This window comes from Bubalus kerabau, chromosome 2 (assembly GCF_029407905.1).
Source record: "Bubalus kerabau isolate K-KA32 ecotype Philippines breed swamp buffalo chromosome 2, PCC_UOA_SB_1v2, whole genome shotgun sequence".
Taxonomy (NCBI): domain Eukaryota; kingdom Metazoa; phylum Chordata; class Mammalia; order Artiodactyla; family Bovidae; genus Bubalus; species Bubalus kerabau.
In genome coordinates, this window is record NC_073625.1 from 120369194 (window position 1) to 120388431 (window position 19238).

The 19238-nt window shown below is 39.4% G+C and overlaps 1 protein-coding gene across 1 annotated transcript in view; it reads left to right on the forward strand.

Moving 5' to 3' along the window:
- Positions 1 to 19238, forward strand: part of ATP13A4 (ATPase 13A4) — a 128353-nt gene that overhangs the window by 48275 nt on the left and 60840 nt on the right. The window contains exons 4-8 of the mRNA XM_055570095.1: positions 9322 to 9468; positions 13218 to 13288; positions 13382 to 13462; positions 15059 to 15128; positions 16872 to 17006. Of these exons, the coding sequence (XP_055426070.1) occupies positions 9322 to 9468; positions 13218 to 13288; positions 13382 to 13462; positions 15059 to 15128; positions 16872 to 17006 (504 nt within the window). The remainder of the gene's footprint in view (positions 1 to 9321; positions 9469 to 13217; positions 13289 to 13381; positions 13463 to 15058; positions 15129 to 16871; positions 17007 to 19238) is intronic.

Here is a 19238-nt window from a genome sequence, read left to right on the forward strand (position 1 = left end):
TCTATGTTTTCATGGGGGAACATTTTCCCTTCAGTTTCACCTAAAGATGTCAAAGGTAGGGGCTTTAATTTGAAAACTTCAAAATCCCACAAATCAGCCATGCAAATGACACCTGCGGTCCACCAGACCCCCGGATGCTCATCAGCCACCAGCATGTGTGATGATGTTTCCTGGATCCCTTATTTCCTCCCCTCCCTCTTCCTCTCCAGCCTCCTCTCTCCAAACCCAGGCTCCCCACATCAGTAACATTTTCTAAGGTAACCAGATAATTTGTCCATGATTTTACTCATGCATTTCTTCTGATATTCCCTATTTCCTCCATGCATTCTTTCACTTATTTGTTCATTCATTATTTGTTGAGCAAGTACCAATCGTCTACCAGGCATTGTTATAGACACTGGGAATACAGCTATGAACAAAACAGATAGCAATCCCTCTTCTTACTGAGTGACATTCTGGAGAGGACTCAACTCATTTACACTTGCATGCACTCATCCCGACATTCTCTATACAGTAAATACAGAGAGTAGGTGTTCTATCTCTACTTATTAAACCTACTCATTCCTGGGCCATAAATCACCTTGTCTATTCAATCTTTGTTGATCCATTCTCTGTCCTAAGTCTGGAAGAAATTAATCACCTTTCCTTCATTCTTTTTTAGCTCTGTATTTTCAAGTCTCATTGCTATAATGCTTTCTGAAGTCTGCCTTCTATTACAGTGCAATTCTCTTTACATTTTACAAAACAGCATCTCCTTGATTATGCTATTTTTTTTATGTTAGGCAAATACTTTATACATATTCTCTTATAAAAGATTCATAAGTACTACCTCCTTTGGGAAGCTTTTCTTTTTTTTCTTTATTATTATTATTATTTTTCACTTTACAATATTGTATTGGTTTTGCCATACATCAACATGCATCCGCCTAATTCTCACAACAGCCCTGGAAAATGGCATTATCATTTTTATCTTAGAGATGAGGATACAGAGAGGACAATAACTTTGCAACCTGGTAAATGTCAGTCAGGATTTCCCTCTCCCTTCCTTTTTGTCTCTTTCCTTTCCTCCTCCTTTTATAAATTTGATGAGCACAGGTTGTATGTCAACCATAGTGCTAGCTCATGGGCAGGGCAAGGAGCAGGAAGTATTATAGTAAAATCAAGGTTCTTTACAGAATTCATCAGATCACTATACAAATAAATGCAAAAATCCAACAGTTACAAGTTTTATTGGGTTGGCCAAAAAGTTCGTTTGAGTTTTTCTGTTACATCTTATGGAAAAACTTGAATGAACTTACTGGCCAACATAATACTTAGGAAAGTTTCATGGTTATCATAGGATTGTAGGTAAGGAATTGACCAAGTCAAAAAAACCAGGAAAGACTTTTCCGAGCATCAGAGGATGATAAACATTAAAAGGTAATGGTGGCTGATGGGGAGGAGCACATGGGGAATGGTCCAGGTAAAGGGGGTCACATGGATAAAGAAGTTGAACCTGAGTTCCTAATCTCTAAGCCCAGAGCTTCCCCCACTATGTTATAGTTCTTTTTATAGCTTTTTCTCCTATTAGACTAGAAGTTTTTTGGAGACGGTGGCCATGGCTTTTCATTGTGTGTAGCACCTAGCTCGTGGCCACAGCAGGTGCTCAATAATTATTTAATTAAATTAAATAAATGAGTTGAACCTGCAATAAATGGTTTCACAGATTCTACCAAAACTTTGTCACGACAGTAAAGTTTGAAATACCATGATTGAGAAAGTAAGAGGAGATAGTATTATGCTTCTTTTATGCATTCCTTTCTCTGAATTCTGTTTCCCCATCCCCCTACTTTCTAAGGCAATGGCACCCCACTCCAGTACTTTGCCTAGAAAATCCCATGGATGGAGGAGCCTGGTAGGCTGCAGTCCATGGGGTCGCGAAGAGTCGGACACAACTGAGCAACTTCACTTTCATGCATTGGAGAAGGAAATGGCAACCCACTCCAGTGTTCTTGCCTGGAGAATCCCAGGAACGTGATGGCTGCCATCTATGGGGTCACACAGAGTTGGACACGACTGAAGTGACTTAGCATCCCCCTACTTTAAACTACTTTTTGGTTAAGAATCTAGCCAGAAATGCCTGAAATTTCATAAGCTGGCCTCTCTGAGATGAATTTTTGTTAAGGCAAATAGTCTTGAGGCTACTATCTTTTATAAGATAGGACTATTTATATTGTGACTTATGATTTGCAAAGTATTTGCATATATGTTGTCTTATTTGGTCCTTACTGGTAGAGATTATTTTTTCCCTATTTTGCAAATGGAGACATAGAGAAGTTAAAAGAAAGGCTCATGGTTCCAGAGCTGTAAGCAGTGAAAACAAAATTTATGGTGAGTTGTTAAGGATTTCTGTGGGTTTTTTGTTGTTGTTGTTTTTTGTTTGTTTGTTTGTTTGCATATAAACATGGATACAGCCTATTTAAAGTCTCAAGAATTGCAATTCTGGAGACAGATTTGGGTACCCTGAAAAAGTGTTCTGGGAAAGAGAGATTGAGGGGTAATAAGAATAAAAAGTCATCACTGTTTTCTGGGGACAATTGTGATTGACTCTGACACAAGTCAGAACATGTCTGTTCTTAAGAAATCACAGTTGTTTCTGGGTAGAGGTCTGATAAATGAATAGACTGATGTAAGTTATCTTAGGGTAAAGGTCTGATAAGTAGTTTGAATTTGTGGCAGGTGTTGTGGCTGACTTCATCAGACCAAAAAGTCAGATTTCATCCAGGGTTAAAGGTGCATACGTCACACTGCCTTAATAGTCTCCTAGCTCCATTTAAGAGTGCTCTCTTAGCAATACTGACTCCATTTTGGTTTTCCATTCACAGTTCTCCAAATTTCTCCCTTCTGATAGACATGTTTCTTTAGAAAGCATTGATGATCAACCACTTGGTTATTTGACATTAGTATTAACCCCCTTGGCACTGGGGAGACTCATTCCCAGAAAGCCATGTCCCACAGAGGAGAAAGAGAGGTGATCATGCAGAAGGTATATGATTTTAGAGAGTTTAGAGATCTCATAGCTTGAATTTTAGAACTTTAGTCATGAATCAGGTACAATAATAAAAAAAAAAAAGCTCACTAGTTTATAAATAACAGTTGGAACAAATTATATCTGCTTGCTCAGATGGCTGAAGTCTTTTATGTGTGGGGAAGACTTATAAGATTTGCATTTGCTCTTGACAAGCAATTTTAAGGAGACTGTTTGGGCCAGAGAGTCCTTTTAGCAGTTTGAGTTAAAAGACCTCTTTTCCATTTTTTTCAGTCTTATGAATTGGAGATGGTCTAGACAGGCGTTCCCTGAGAAGATGAGGTAGAACATTTATATCTCAAAGAAACAGAGGGAGAAATGCACAACTCCTCTGAGGACTTTTGTTCCCTTGGGGTCAGAATTAGGGCCATTAATTCAAAATGACCACAATGGTCATAGACATTTTCATTAGGTCCTTACAATTATTGTTGTAATAATCAATCAACAGTGCTATAAAAAGAAAGTTCAGAGAGATGTGGAGAGCAAGGAAAACATTGTGGTGAATCTTCAGAGGAACAGAGAGGAGCAGAGAGAGAAAGAGAGCTCTCAGAAGCCTCAGAGGAATTTGCAGTTCTGAAATCCTTCGACAGAATTGTGAGCAGTTTCTCTGAGGGAAATGGATTAATTATTATGTTTCCCGAGTCCTCAAAAATGCCTGTTGAGATATGCTTCCATTTTTGCTTTACATTTTTCTAATTGACTGCATGGGTGAAAATGAAAGTGTTAGTCACTGAGTCGTGTCGGACTCTTTGAGACCCCATGGACTGTAATCCACAAGGCTCCTCTGTCAATGGAATTCTCCAGGCAAGAATACTGGAGGGGGTAACCATTTCCTTCTCCAGGGGATCTTCCCTACCCAGTGATCTAACCCAGGTATCCTGCATTGCAGATGGATTCTTTACCATCTGTGTCACCAGGAAGCCCTGCATAGGGAAACTAATTTAGGAATTTCAAAGAAGCCCCATGTTGGCCAATTTTATTATAAATCATTCCAAGTAATTGTAGTCCAGCAAGACAAATACTTGCAGAACTCAGGTCCATAGTTCTTATATGGAAGACCAGCAGAAATTCCAGGAGACTGCCCTTAGAGAGTGAACTTCCCATATTCCAAGAGTAATTACTTACCAGAAAAAGAAAAAAGAGAACCAAAATCATTAGAATAGAAGCTAGCAAACCAAACAAAACAGAAAGTGAAACCTTGAAGGCCACTGGGGCAAAATAGAGAAGATAGGGAGAAAGATCCTAGAGGACAGTAGCTGGTAACAAAGGACAGCCTGCCTCCTACCAAGACAGGAGGTTCAGTACAGAGGACTTACTGCCATGTCAGGACAATGGTCCTAGGTCTCCTTAGGGCCACTGAGGAGACCACGGAGCACACGGGAATCTTGCTGTTACCTCACTCAGATCCAAGGTAATATATATAACCCCAAATGAAAAATACTGATTTCCTACTACCTCTTTGGAATTTTGCAATGGGTAACATTTTTCTTTTAAGGCCATCTTAGAGGTACTGCATTTTGTGAAGTGAACTTCTACACAAGAGGATAAGCCTGAACTTGAAGTGACCATTACACTGTTACTTAAATTCCAAGAGATGAGGTGCTTACAGCAAAAGGTTGGAAAGAGATAAGCAAGGTCACTCACTTCATTCAATTTAAAAGTTAGTCTGGTATTTCCAAGGTTCAGAAAGTGCAAGTCCACAGAAGATAAGAATTGTCCAGGTTTGCTTCTCTTTCTGTCCAGGTCAAACCTAAGTCTTCTGTGTACATTCCTTCTTTGAAATCCACTCAAGTTATTTTAAATCTTATTCTTTTAGAGTTCAAGGACTAGACTGGTCTGATTCATTCTCTTGGTGAAGAGGAGGTAAAGATGATGCTCGAGCATTAAAACACCTAGATTTGCCAGGCAAACAATCTGGATTATATGTATTACAAAGCAATTATTTAAAGTGGTAGGTCTTCCAGTGTATTTAAGGATTTTATAGCTCAGTAAGTTCATGAGAGAGCTGGGAAACAGATTGAAGAGGAAATAGCCATTTCTAGGTAAACATACTTCTTTTCCAGAAAGGAGAAATAGACTGTTAGAGATTCTAAATTTTTTTTAAAGGGAAAATAAGTTTCTAGTTATAGAAAATCTCAGGAACAACATACTATGGAAATGAGGTACAGCACTGCACCCAATCAACATTTGTCACATCAGCTATAGGCCAGACTCAGCCTGGGTCACATACATTATGCCTTTAATTCTGAAAACATCCATGAAATGTGTATTATCACTCCCACTTCCTGGATAATGAAAATTAAGTTCAGAGAGTGGCGATGATTTTTCAATTTGGTTTGGAACTGAGATTTGATCTCATGAAGGAGCCCATGCCCTTTCCATACTGGACAACACCAAGTTGAAAATGGAGAGAAGTTATGAGCTCACCCAGGGTGACCACTCCACAGTGACACACTTTCCTTCCCTTTCTTTGTCTTATTTTCTCCTTAAAAAGTTGGGTGTATTTCTTTTGTTTTAATTATCATTTTTAAAAAGTATACAATTTTTGAAGGTTACTTTTCATTTATAGTTATTAAAAATATGCATGATTTTACAGTCCTTAACAGAGTAGTAAACAAGGGAAAAGTCACTGTGGCATCTTTATTTAGCATATAGAGTTCTACTTTGCATTATAGAGAATTTGAGTTAAAAGGCTCCAGGAGTAAAGAGGATGACAGGAAGGGGATGAGCTTAGAGACAACTATATCCAAGCATCTTCAATTTAGTGATACTTTAGACTGTAATAAGAAAAATTTCAGCCTTATACTTGCCTAGACTAAGATAGGCAGTCAGTACATTGGATTAATACTGGCCCGTGAGAGCTTGGGAGTTCCAGTGTTCCGATTTGCCTTTTCCCTTTAAGGGATTACAGTCTAGAGCTTGGTTTGCTGTCACACTGAACGAGAGGGTGACAGCCTGATTTGGGGTGTCAGATTCTCTGTTGCTAGGAGATCAGAGATTCTGAGCAACTGGATGCTATTTGATACACAGTCTAGAAATCAAGGTGACTTTTATACATGAAGCACAAACACTGTTGGATGACTTGTTGAAACAAAGAGGAAGGAGACAAGATTTAGCATGAGAAGACCTGATCTCAGGTCTCCGCTGCCTCTTGCTCCCCATACCAGATTGGCTTGGACAATTTTTAGCCTTGTTGATGGAGAATTTTCTCATGTGCAAAATGGAGATTTTAATACCGGCTTTGGAGATTTGTAAACCTAAAACAGGACAACTGGCACAACAATTGTTTATAAACTACCAAGTAATCATTTGAAAATTAGTAGTTAATATCACTTTGCTTCATTTAAGAGGATCAAGAGGATCTTATCTTCCTAATTGTCCTCACTTGGTGGTCTGAGGTCTCTGATCCTGATGCCATTTTTGTAATTTGTATTCCTATTTAGCTAAAAATTATACACTTTCTTACCAAGTTTTTCATTGATACTTTGTTTGATACTTTGTCCTTTGGCAATCTTAGCTCAGGCTGGGTATAAAAAGGCAGTTCAATCAAACTGTATTTTTAAACAAAATATAGACTAGAGCAGAGGGTAAGACAGGATCCAGAAGGTCGGGGGGATGAGGGTGTCAAATCCCTGCTCTAATGGTTACCAACTGTGACTTAGTTTCCTCCCTGTAGAATGGGTAATGAACAGTAACTACCTCCTAGGGTTTTTGAGCTTTAAATGAAAGCATACACATGTGGCATTATATGTGCCTAAATGCAGCCATGAAATTAAAAGATGCTTACTCCTTGGAAGGAAAGTTATGACCAACCTAGATAGCATATTCAAAAGCAGAGACATTACCTTGCCAGCAAAGGTCCGTCTAGTCAAGGCTATGGTTTTTCCAGTAGTCATGTATGGATGTGAGAGTTGGACTGTGAAAAAAGCTGAGCGCCGAAGAATTGATGCTTTTGACTTGTGGTGTTGGAGAAGACTCTTGAGAGTCCCTTGGACTGCAAGGAGATCCAACGAGTCCATCCTAAAGCAGATCAGTCCTGGGTGTTCTTTGGAAGGAATGATGCTAAAGCTGAAACTCCAGTGCTTTGGCCACCTCTTACAAAGAGTTGACTCATGGGAAAAGACTCTGATGCTGGGAGGGATTGGGGGAAGGAGGAGATGGGGACAACAGAGGATGAGATGGCTGGATGGCATCACCGGCTCAATGGACATGAATTTGAGTGAACTCTGGGGGTTGATGATGGACAGGGTGGCCTGGTGTGCTGCAATTCATGGGGTTGCAAAGAGTTGGACACGACTGAGCAACTGAACTGAACTGAAAACATAATAAGTGGTCAATACATATTAACTGTTGTATTACTGTTATTGGAAACACAAAGTTTTTCTCATAACAGAGCACTTGACTCATTCATGTGGTCAAAGGCAAAGCTGTATGATGCTGAGCTGTGTCAAGCTGTGTTCTAGGGAACTGGTGGCATATTCCACAGTACCTAGAACATGCCCCAGTTCAGTGGCTTAGTACTGGAAATGTAGCCACCTTCAGTTATTCTTAGGCTGTGAAGGTAACTCCATGCAGATATGATTTGATTTAGTAGTTAAAAAATGAAGTATAGCCAACTTTACTGGTTTTTAATATTAACTCATTAACTTTCAAATTTCTACTAAGGTTTTTCCTTCCTCCCCTCCTCTCTTTTTAAAATTTCCTCTCCTTTTCTCTTCTTTCCTTCTCTTTCCTCTCCTTTCTTCTCTTCCTCTCCCTTCTTCTGTTCTCCCTACTTCCTTTGCTTTGCCTTCCCTGATCATCTCCCTCCTCTCTCTGTCTCCAGTTGTCTCTCTCAGAACCTGTGCTAAGCCAGGCTGGAGCACAGACATCTATCAGACATGATTTCTACCTACAGTCTGAGAGACGTGATAAGGTGAGGGGACAAAGGATGATGCAGTGAGGTAGTATGTGGTAAGAATCTCAAGTACCCTGATGATTTAGAGGAAAGATCAGAGAAGTTAGGAATGTTCCCATACATGAACTTTGAGTCAGACCCTGAAGGATGGTTAGGATCCAGCCCCAGGAAGACTTAAAGATACACACTCCAGGCTGAGGAAACAGCAGGAACAAAGGCATGGAGGTGGGGTTTGCCTGAGGAGAATCATTGTAAGAGACTTAGCTACAATAATTACTAACGCTTCTCACTGCCTTTTGCAGTCAGCTCACTCTTCATGGCAACAGTGGTTGTGATGGAGACAATCTCTGGTTCTGACCTACATTCCTAGGCCTCAAATTGCTTCCCAGGCTTCACTTTCCTGGCCATTCTTCCTAGCTCCTGAGGTTTACCAGACATCCAAGTGGAATTTACGTGTGTCATTTACCCATTCAGATAATAACCATTGCTATTATCAATCAGTCTCTAAGCGACCACCATGGTCCCTGTTACTCAATCCAGTGCTGCTGCCTCTAGTTTCATGCTGTGATGGAGTCACCAGTGAACTGAAACTGAAGCAGCTTCAATTAGGGTCATGCACAAAGATGCCTTCCTCAGTGCTGCCTATGCCAGCATCTTGACAATTACCCCTGGGCATGTTCAGCTCACACTTTCCATACTTTCCTCATCCATTCATCAGATTCTCATTCAGTGAATCAAAATTCCCCATGTGGATGGGATGTAAGCGACAGTAAAATATGGCACCTACCTTCAAGATAGTCTGGAAGAACTAAGAGAATGTAAGGCAGAAGGTAATTGGGAGCACAAGAGAGGGACAGTGGCAGTCTTTTGGAGCTGGTATAGGGATGGTCCTCCCTACACCCACCCCCACAAGAGGTGTTAAAGGGAGTGGCATTGAAGTTAAGCCTCAAAATAAGAGGATGGTTCAGTTCACCTGGTCTCTTAGCCCTTTAGAAACACTTTGGAATGCTTGCTTGTTTGGGACTTTTTTTTCCCTATGAAATTTGTATGTGGTCGTAGCCCCATGGTTGGAGGGTAATAGGGAAAACTGGTTCTTACCTGAACGTCTGCCTCGTGACTCTTGAGTGCTGTCATATGCCACTGCATCATATTCACCTTCTGAGTCCTCAGTAAGTGATGACGAGACTTTGCCCCTTAAAGCTCTAAATCTACCAGCTTTCAAAGGCATGTAGTCCCATCAAGAGGGTTTGTTAACTCTGCAAACTTACACAGTTATATTAAAACAATGCTTTTCGGGTTGAATTTTAGCCTGATGACTTCCTTAACTTCACGGGAGTTTTGGTGTTTATTTCCTCAGGATGAATTCCAAACTTACTCTCGGAAAAAGGTAATGTGGATCTGCCTGTCAGCCTTGAACAGCGCATTTCGGCTCAATCCTGACAGTCCTTTCATCACCGACGAGGAGAGCATCATTAATAGAGCCATAAGAAAGCCAGACCTAAAGGTAAGTACGATTATGGCTCCTGCAGATGCTAGAGAAGGTGAATCTTTTTTCCTTCCAAATACAAGATTAAATTCATATATAGTCAATACTTTAAAGTAACTATAAATGGAATATAACCTTTAAAAATTGTGAGTCACTATATTGTACACATGTAACTTACAGAATATTGTACAGCTGCTATATATTTCAATAAAATGGTTAAATTCAGATCCTCCACTGTGCCAATCTTTAATTTACAGTATAGAACATTATAAAGAATATGGATTTTGGAGCCAGAGCTCAGTTCAAATCTCATCTTCATCCTTCAAAACTGTAATCTTGAGTCAATTATTAAACTCTGATAATGCCTACTGCTAATATTAATTGATGAAATTCAATTAATTAAGAAAAGCAAAGATCAATATAGTTGCAGGTATGTAGTAGATGTTCAGTGCATATTAACTCTTAGGAGTATCATGCCCTGTATTATAAGCTATGCAACAGGATTTGTCTTACAATAAAGGTTAATCCCCAAAGAATATCCTAGGGAGTTTATGTCTATAAAATGATCTTTTTTGAATTCTGCCATTCAAATGTATTTGGGTTACTCTTTTCCCATCATATTAAATTAGTATTACTTGAATTATGGCTAGTTAACATTCGTATTTCAGTACAGTTCAGTTGCTCAGTCGTGTCCGACTCTTTGCGACCCCATGAATCGCAGCACGCCAGGCCTCCCTGTCCATCACAAACTCCCAGAGTTCACCCAGACTCACGTCCATCGAGTCAGTGATGCCATCCAGCCATCTCATCCTCTGTCGTCCCCTTCTCCTCCTGCCCCCAATCCTTCCCAGCATCAGAGTCTTTTCCAATGAGTCAACTCTTCGCATGAGGTGGCCAAAGTACAGGAGTTTCAGCTTTAGCATCATTCCTTCCAAAGAAATCCCAGGGCTGATCTCCTTCAGAATGGACTGGTTGGATCTCCTTGCAGTCCAAGGGACTCTCAAGAGTCTTCTCCAACACCACAGTTCAAAAGCATCAATTCTTCGGTGCTCAGCCTTCTTCACAGTCCAACTCTCACATCCATACATGACCACAGGAAAAACCATAGCCTTGACTAGACTTGACTTTGTTGGCAAAGTAATGTCTCTGCTTTTCAATATGCTATCTAGGTTGGTCATAACTTTCCTTCCAAGGAGTAAGCGTCTCTTAATTTCATGGCTGCAGTCACCACCTGCAGTGATTTTGGAGCCCAAAAAGATAAAGTCTGTCACTGTTTCCACTGTTTCCCCATCTATTTCCCATGAAGTGATGGGACCAGATGCCATGATCTTCGTTTTCTAAATGTTGAGCTTTAAGCCAACTTTTTACTCTCCACTTTCACTTTCATCAAGAGGCTTTTGAGTTCCTCTTCACTTTCTGCCATAAGGGTGGTGTCATCTGCATATCTGAGGTTATTAATATTTCTCCCGGCAATCTTGATTCCAGCTTGTGTTTCTTCCAGTCCAGCGTTTCTCATGATGTACTCTGCATATAAGTTAAATAAGCAGGGTGACAATATACAGCCTTGACGTACTCCTTTTCCTATTTGGAACCAGTCTGTTGTTCCATGTCCAGTTCTAACTGTTGCTTCCTGACCTGCATACAGGTTTCTCAAGAGGCAGGTCAGGTGGTCTGGTATTCCCATCTCTTTCAGAATTTCCCACAGTTTATTGTGATCCACACAGTCAAAGGCTTTGGTATAGTCAATAAAGCAGAAATAGATGTTTTTCTGGAACTCTCTTGCTTTTTCCATGATCCAGCAGATGTTGGCAATTTGATCTCTGGTTCCTCTGCCTTTTCTAAAACCAGCTTGATCATCAGGAAGTTCACGGTTCAGGTATTGCTGAAGCCTGGCTTGGAGAATTTTGAGCATTACTTTACTAGCGTGTGAGATGAGTGCAACTGTGCGGTAGTTGGAGCATTCTTTGGCGTTGCCTCATTTAAAACATATTTATAACAGACTTCTTTCTCTTAAATTTATATAGGTGTAGGCAACTATTTAAATTGGTTTTATGAGCTCAAGGTCAGTTTTTAAAAATGATATAATCAATTGCTGAGCAGTTTCTCTACTGTCAATTGTTACCACTCAGTTGTCTTAATTGCCAAAATAAACAAAAGCAAAAAAAGGTCAAGCACCCAGCTAACAGATTGCTTAACCTGTTAGCTGGCCATGAACCTGGAGAAGTAGGCATCCCAAATCATCCCATGGACACAGCCTCAGAATATTTTTGGCCTCTACAATCTTTAAATTTTTTAAAAATATTTATTTATTTATTTGGACTTCCCTAGTAGCTCAGGGGTAAATAATTCACCTGCCAATGCAGGAGATGTGGGTTCTATCCCTGGGTTGGGAAGATCCCTTGGAGAAGTAAATGGCAACCTACTCCAGTATTCTTGCCTGGGAAATCCTGTGGACAGAGAGCCTGGTGGGTTGCAGACCATGGGATCACAAAAGTTGAACTCGACCACAACAACAACAGCATAATTTATTTGTTTTGCTGCACCAGGTCTTAGTTACAGCACATGGGATCTTTAATCTTTGTTGGTGTCTTTAGTTATGACACGTGGGATCTAATTCCTTGACCAGGGATCAACCTGGGCTCCCTGCATTGGGATCTCAGAATCTTAGCCACTGGACCACCAGGGAAGTCTCTCCACCATCTTTAATTCCATCAAACAAATAAGTGGACTGACAAATGAAGACACATGTTCAATAAAATATGAGGAAGGGGCAGAAGTCTTGAAAAGGAAAGTTCTGGGACCTAGGCTCAATATCTGCATTTATCAGTGTTTTTAAAAAGTGCCTTAGTTGACTCCAACTAATGCTGCATAACTATATGACAGTCTTACCGTTTCTCTTTGTGCTTAATTAGATCACCAGTTAAGGGAAGTTCAGATTCATGGGTAAAATTGCTTTAAAAATTAGAAACAGAAAGTCCTAATGTCATAGCATTAACCTTTCTTCCCCTTCCCATCGCCAGTACCCTCAGATGCTCATTTCCTAGAGTTCATTTTCTTGAATAATGTCCTCACAGACTTCTAGAACCTGTCAGTCTAATCTTTTTTTTAGTGTCTCTTCCATAGGTTATTCTGCAAATCTGTTGCTTACAAAATTAAGTTCTAAATACTTACCCAAGCATTTGAGAATTCATACTCTGATCTTTATTCATCCTTCCAGCCTCTTTCTCCATTCTGCTGTCTAATAGGTCCCCCCTCACCTGCCTTTCCCCACAACTAAATTGTACAAAACCTCTTGAAATGTCATCTTCTCATCTGAACAAAATTCTTCCAATCCTTTAAGAATGCAGCTCTGATTCTTCTTCTCCATGACACCTTCTGTCATCTACCCTCTATATTTCTACAGTATTTCAATCCTATAATTTTTGCTTTATTGTGCATTCATTTGACATGTATATAATTTGACTGTATGATATAGTTTTCCCTTTTTATAACATATCTTCTTCCCTTGTTAGGTTATCAAGTAGTGGAATGCAGAGGCTGAGTTTTACTTATATAGTAAGTCCATGGTGCACATTTACTGAATGAAGACTTCAAATAAAGAATGCCATTTCTGTCATAGCCAAGAATAAGATATGCTAGGAAAGGATAAAATCTTAAGTATGTTAGGGCTCTCCCTTTGCTTCTTCCACAAATGCTTCTTTAGTCTCTGGACTGTGTGTATCCACTGATCCTCAAACTGGAGATTTCTTAGTACTTTTCTTTTGCAGGTGAGATGCATAAAAGTGCAGAAAATAAGATATGTTTGGGACAACTTGGAAGGACAGTTCCAGAAAATTGGGTAAGTTGTTTGAGCAATTGTATCCAAAAAGAAAAATACTATCTCAGAAATATTTTGCTAAATATGTCTTTCTCAATATTATTATTATTTTAGCTGTTTGGAAGACTGGCTAAGTTCTGCCAAGATACACCTAAAGTTTGGATCTGGTCTGACAACAGAAGAACAAGAGATTAGGTACCAAGTTTATTGTTATCTATCTATGTACCTATAGACGCATAGATGCCTGTACTGTTATCTATATTGTTATTGATCTATATTGACAGCTAGAAACGACTGTCACCAGGTAGTCTAAAAGAGGGTCCTGGAAATAGCTGTCTTAACTGGTTATTAATAATATCAGAATATGTTGTAGTGCTCTATTTAATATTATTAAAACAAATGCGTTTATATACATTATCTCGCTTCATCAGAGCAACTTTGTGGGTGAGTTAGAACAGACACCCTTATCATCTCAATAAAACAGATGAAAAATCTGAGACTCAGAGAGGTTAATGGCCTAAACCAGGTCACACAGATGGAAGTGACAGAGGAAGAATTACATCTTTGACTATAGGTTTAGTTATCTTTCTACTCTGCACGATGCTTCTCAAGGTTACTATAATAAGGTTAAACCAGTTTTGACTAATCAGGAAATATGTATTACAATATATAATGTAGCAAAATAATAATTATAGAGCAGTAGAAAAATATCACTTGAGACTTGTAGCTCTTCTACAATTCTAACTCAGTTACTGGGCATAGGAGTGAGGTTTGGGAAGGGCATTGTGTTGAATGTCAAGAACCTGTTACTAATTTCCTGTGTGCTTTAAGCACATAGCTTCTCCTTTCTGGGTTTCAGTTTCCTAATTATTAAAAGTGGGGAGGAGAGCTCTATACACACGTTGCTAGTCCTAAGTTTCTGTGATTCCTGCGTTCCCCTCCTGACCATTTTAGAGTGGAGCTTTGGTGGCACTTTGAATAAACCTACAATCTACAGTATCAGCCTCAGTTGGATGCTTGTTAGAAATGCAGAATCTCAGACCACACCTCACCCTTACTGAATCAGAATCTTGCCATTAACAAGACCACAAGGTTATCTACGTGAACATTACATTTGGGAAGCACTGCTGTAATACATTCTGTTAAGTTCTTTGATCTGAGTATTTACATAGAAGCCACAGATAAAGTGTCTTAGTGTTCTTAACAGCAAAATACTCACAGAGAGTCACTGTTCTGTAGAATCAAAGAAACACATCTCTGAATTTTCAATTAAAGGGCTGTGTATCTGTGCAACTATTTTTGAGAATTCAACATCTTTTCACTCACTCACAAAATAAATTCTGCAGCTTCCCAGAACTGAATAGGAGGAGCGAAGCAGGCATGGTATTTCTTATCAGTAAAACTGTTCTCTTGTAATGAACCCCCATCCCACATCCATGGAGCCAGAGCTGGGGAGAGACAGAGTTGAGAGGGTGCCAATCCTGAAACTGCCTGAATGGAACAATGACTAAAATTAAATATCCAAATTACCATCAGGGAAAAATTTAAACTTCATGAAGAGTCTAGTTCAATAAATGTAATAGGATCATGTTTATTGGTTTTGCACCTGGAAACCCTCCCCTTCTCCAGTTATTTTGAGAAAGATGGAGGTGTTATGTTACAAGGGAGGCTTATATTGATCTGACAAGTGAGAAAGTGAACATGGAACAGACCTTTTTATGAATGGATGAGAAATCGTTTATTTTTATAAATAAAAATAAAGACTGAATGATCTGTGATCTCTCCCCACAGGAGGTTAATATGTGGGCCAAATACTATTGATGTTGAAATCACACCCATTTGGAAGCTGCTCATCAAGGAGGTAATCAGTATTTTCTCTTGGTGCTGGCTAGAAAAGTTTGGTTCTAGTCAAAAGATCAAGAATGCTATTTGTCAATGGTAACCATAATTTGGACTATTTTAAAAGAATGCTAAGCACAGTCACATCCCTACTCTTTCTTGGGGTCTATTTTGGCATACACATTGCCTGTTATAGCATAAGATAGGATGCTCATGTGTTTACTTACCCTTTAATGACTCAGTGAACATAGAATTTCCGTTCTATGTTTCCTTTTTAATCCTATGCTTTTATCTCCTTTCTCGTCTTTGTGACACTGTAATAATAATTAAAACTTAACTAACTCAATCCCTTTCTTATGGGCAGCATACACAATTTCCTCAGCACCTAAAATTGTAAGAGATAAGTGTTTGTTCCGCCTTATTAGTTCTATTAATCTCAGTGTGTATGTGTGGGAGGGAAAGAAAGATTTGACCATCATTTATGTCCTTGAATTTTTTCTCTTTGACTCTATCCCTGGGCGTATTCTTCATTTTACAGTGATTACTGACACTGTAACTATACAGATATACTCTGGATTCTCTCCTGCACATGATCTCTGCTCCTCCTTGCCTTAAAACAGGCTTACTAAACCCCAGCTTCTTTCTCAATAATTTTTAGCAAGCTTTAAGGCATGAATGAGAGCAGAAGAAACTGATAAGAAAAGTTTCCGTGTGCTTATTCCCTAACCAGAGGCAAAGATTACGATTTCTGTTTTAGAAAGATGAAAATCAACTAGAAGGAATTTTAGTAAGGGCACAAAATGTTTTTAATCCGAGCAGGATTACAACTGTTGGAATTAAATCTCTACTTTCTCCCATAGTGTTCTAGATCCTCAGCTACAGATTACCCCTTCAGCTTGGCTCTCTATTTATGACAAAATTTAGTCTTCAACTCATACGATAAAGTACTTGAAAGGCTTTAGATATGACAATGTTTGTCATAGAGAAGGACAATAAACTAGAAAGAATTTAAACTTTGTAAACCTGACCTACTACTTCAGTCTTCTGAAGGCCAGTAAATGTAAACTGGCCATGATTCTACTACTACATACACATGATAGACATACACTGTGTTAGTTACTCAGTCGTGTCCGACTCTGTGCGAGCCCTATGAACCGTGGCCAGCAAGGCTCTTCTGTCCGTGGAATTCTCCAGGCAAAAACACTGGAGTGGGTTGCCATTTCCTTCTCCAGGGGATCTTCCTGACCCAGGGATTGAACCCGGGTCTCCTGCATTGCAGGCAGATTCTTCACCATCTGAGCCACCAGGGAAGCCATAATATTATGTACTCCTCAAGGGACAGTTGTCATGGTCAACATGAGGAAACATGAGATGATACTTTGTAAATTAATAAGGTGCCGTGTGATTAAAAGTAAGTTGCTCTGGGGCCAGATTGTCTAGGTTCAGGTCCTGGTCTATGATACTTGCTGCTCTGTGACGTTGGGCAATTTCTCAATATCTAAGGCTCAGTTTCTTCATCTTTACCATGGGGATAAGTAATGACTTCTGTTTTAATGAGATAATTATGGGAATTAAATGAGTAAATTCAGATCAAGTTGCTTAGTGCAGTATCTAGCACATGGCAATTGCTGTATAAATAGAATAAGAGTATTTTATAGGATGATTTGTGTCATGGAGATGATTATGACAACAAAAAAGCCAATGAATAGCCAAGTGTAAAGCCTAAATATCTCCTTTGTCTTCCTGTTTTTATGTCTGCCAATAGGTTTTAAATCCATTTTATGTATTTCAACTCTTCAGTGTCTGTCTGTGGTTTAGTGAAGACTATAAGGAGTATGCGTTTGCCATCATAATCATGTCCATCATTTCCATCGCTTTGACTGTATATGATCTCAGAGAGGTGAGTTTAACCACTAACACTACAGTCTCAAAAAGGAAGAATTCTGACTTTGTTGAAATTTTGTTAGAAAAGAGTATAATGGGGAAATAGTCATTGCCCACCATGTGTGTGCTCAGTCGTGTCTGACTGTTTTGTGACCCCATGGACTGTAGCCCACCAGGCTCCTGATCCATGGGATTTTCCAGGCAAGAATACTGGCGTAGGTTGCCATTCCTTTCTCCAGGGGATAGTCCCAACCCAGGGATCAAACCCAGGTGTCCTGCACTGCAGGCAGATACTTAACTGCTGAGCCACCTGGAAGAAGTCACTGCCCTCCTCATAACAAATGAGACCACATTTGTAAATATCTAGCACAACTGCTCATGCTCAACAAGTACTGGTTCTTCCATTCCTTCACATCTCAATCCCTAACCTTTCAAGTTATTTTTCCCCTCTGTTTAGTTTATTAAGTTTTACTAGAATATGTGTATATTTATGAATTAAAAATAAGTGAAAAATATGTAGAGAATACTGATGGATCTTAAAGATGGTGGAGGTAGAGGAGTCTTTAATGTTTAATAGGGACTTCTGTGGCTTAGTCAGTAAAGAGTTTGCCTGCAATGCAGGAGACTGGGCTGGGTCAGGAAGATCCCCTGAGAAGGAAATGGCAACCAGCTCTAGTATTCTTGCCTGGGAAATCCCATGGGCAGAGCAGCCTGGTGGGCTACAGTCCATGGGGTCTCAAAGAGATGGACATGACTTAGTGACGAAACCATCACCACCAAGGAATGTTTAGTATCTTTACTCTTTATGTTGAGTTGGTACTCATTTGTCAACACCCCAATCCAACTCTTGGTTTTCCTTATATCTATACCAGGGGATCCAGGTGCTGTTGGGAAAAAATATTACACTGTGTAGGTTGGTTGACTGTGTTATAAATCCATGAATATTGATCTCATCTGGGCAAGCTTTCTATATGTCTCTAGTCAACATGCTCTCCAATTGTCTGAAATTAAAGTTTCAGACCAAACCTTCATTCGAGTTTCTAAGATGCCTAACTATTCACATTCTACCTTTCCTCTAACTCAGCTAATAGTCTGTTTCATTGCTTTTTTCACAAAGATGGAAACCATAAGACAGGAATTTGCTCAATTCCCCGTTCTCCAACAACCAGATGAGTTTTGTCTCCACCTTCCTCCTGCCTTGATCTCTCTTACATATGAGGAAATGCCATTTGCCTGCCTTCTTCTTCTTCTAATTTTTTTTTTTTTTTGGTATTTATTTTTATTTATTTGACTGCACCAGGTCTTGGGAACTCTTAGTTGCTGCATGTGGGATCTAGTTTCCCAAGCAAGGATTGAGCCCAGGCCCCCTGTTGGCCCCCAGGCTCCTATTGGGAGCTCAGAGTCTTAGCCACTGAACCACCAGGGAAGTCCTCTGCCTATGCTTTATAGCATTCTGTCCTACCTTCTCAACCTGCTTATGTGGTCAGTGAATGACTCCTTCTCCTTAAGAGCTTTCACATCAGCATTTAAACAAGCTCATGTTTCTCCATCAGCACTTAAACATGCTTAAGTATTTCCCAACTTAAAAAAAGAAAAAGAAACAAATGAAAAAAGTTTTCATTTTTTTTAACTGTGCCTTAAACTTCAGCTATGACTCTACCCCTTTTCTCCCTTTGAAGCAAAACTTACTGAGCTCATTTTGCTTCTTTCTTCATTTACTCATCTCCCTCTCATGTCTCACCCATACTGAGCTGGCTTCCTGTCTTGTGATTCCATTCAAACAACTATTGTTAAGGTCACCACTATAATCCTAAAATAACTTTAAAATGAAAGGACAATACTTTTCTTTAAATTAGGTGGTGGTGTTGTTTCTTGATAGAAGGAATGACATATGGATGTAATAAAAAAATTCACACAGAACAAAACTGTAAACGAGGAGTAAGTACTCCCCTTCTTTCAGTGTTTGGGTCTCCTTTTAAGAGGCATTCACTGGGACCAGATGCTTTACATACTCCTAGCACAGTTAAACACATATGCATTAATTTGTTTTGTGCAAATGGAAGTATACTATATATACTGTTATACACTTGCAATTTTCACCTAATATATCTTAAATATCTTTCACCTAATATATCTTAAATATCTTTCCATATCTGCACAAATATACTTTCTCTAAACGTACCATAATTTTGAAGCCAGTCATACTGATGGATATTTAGATTGTTCTAGTCTTTTGCTGGTAAAACAC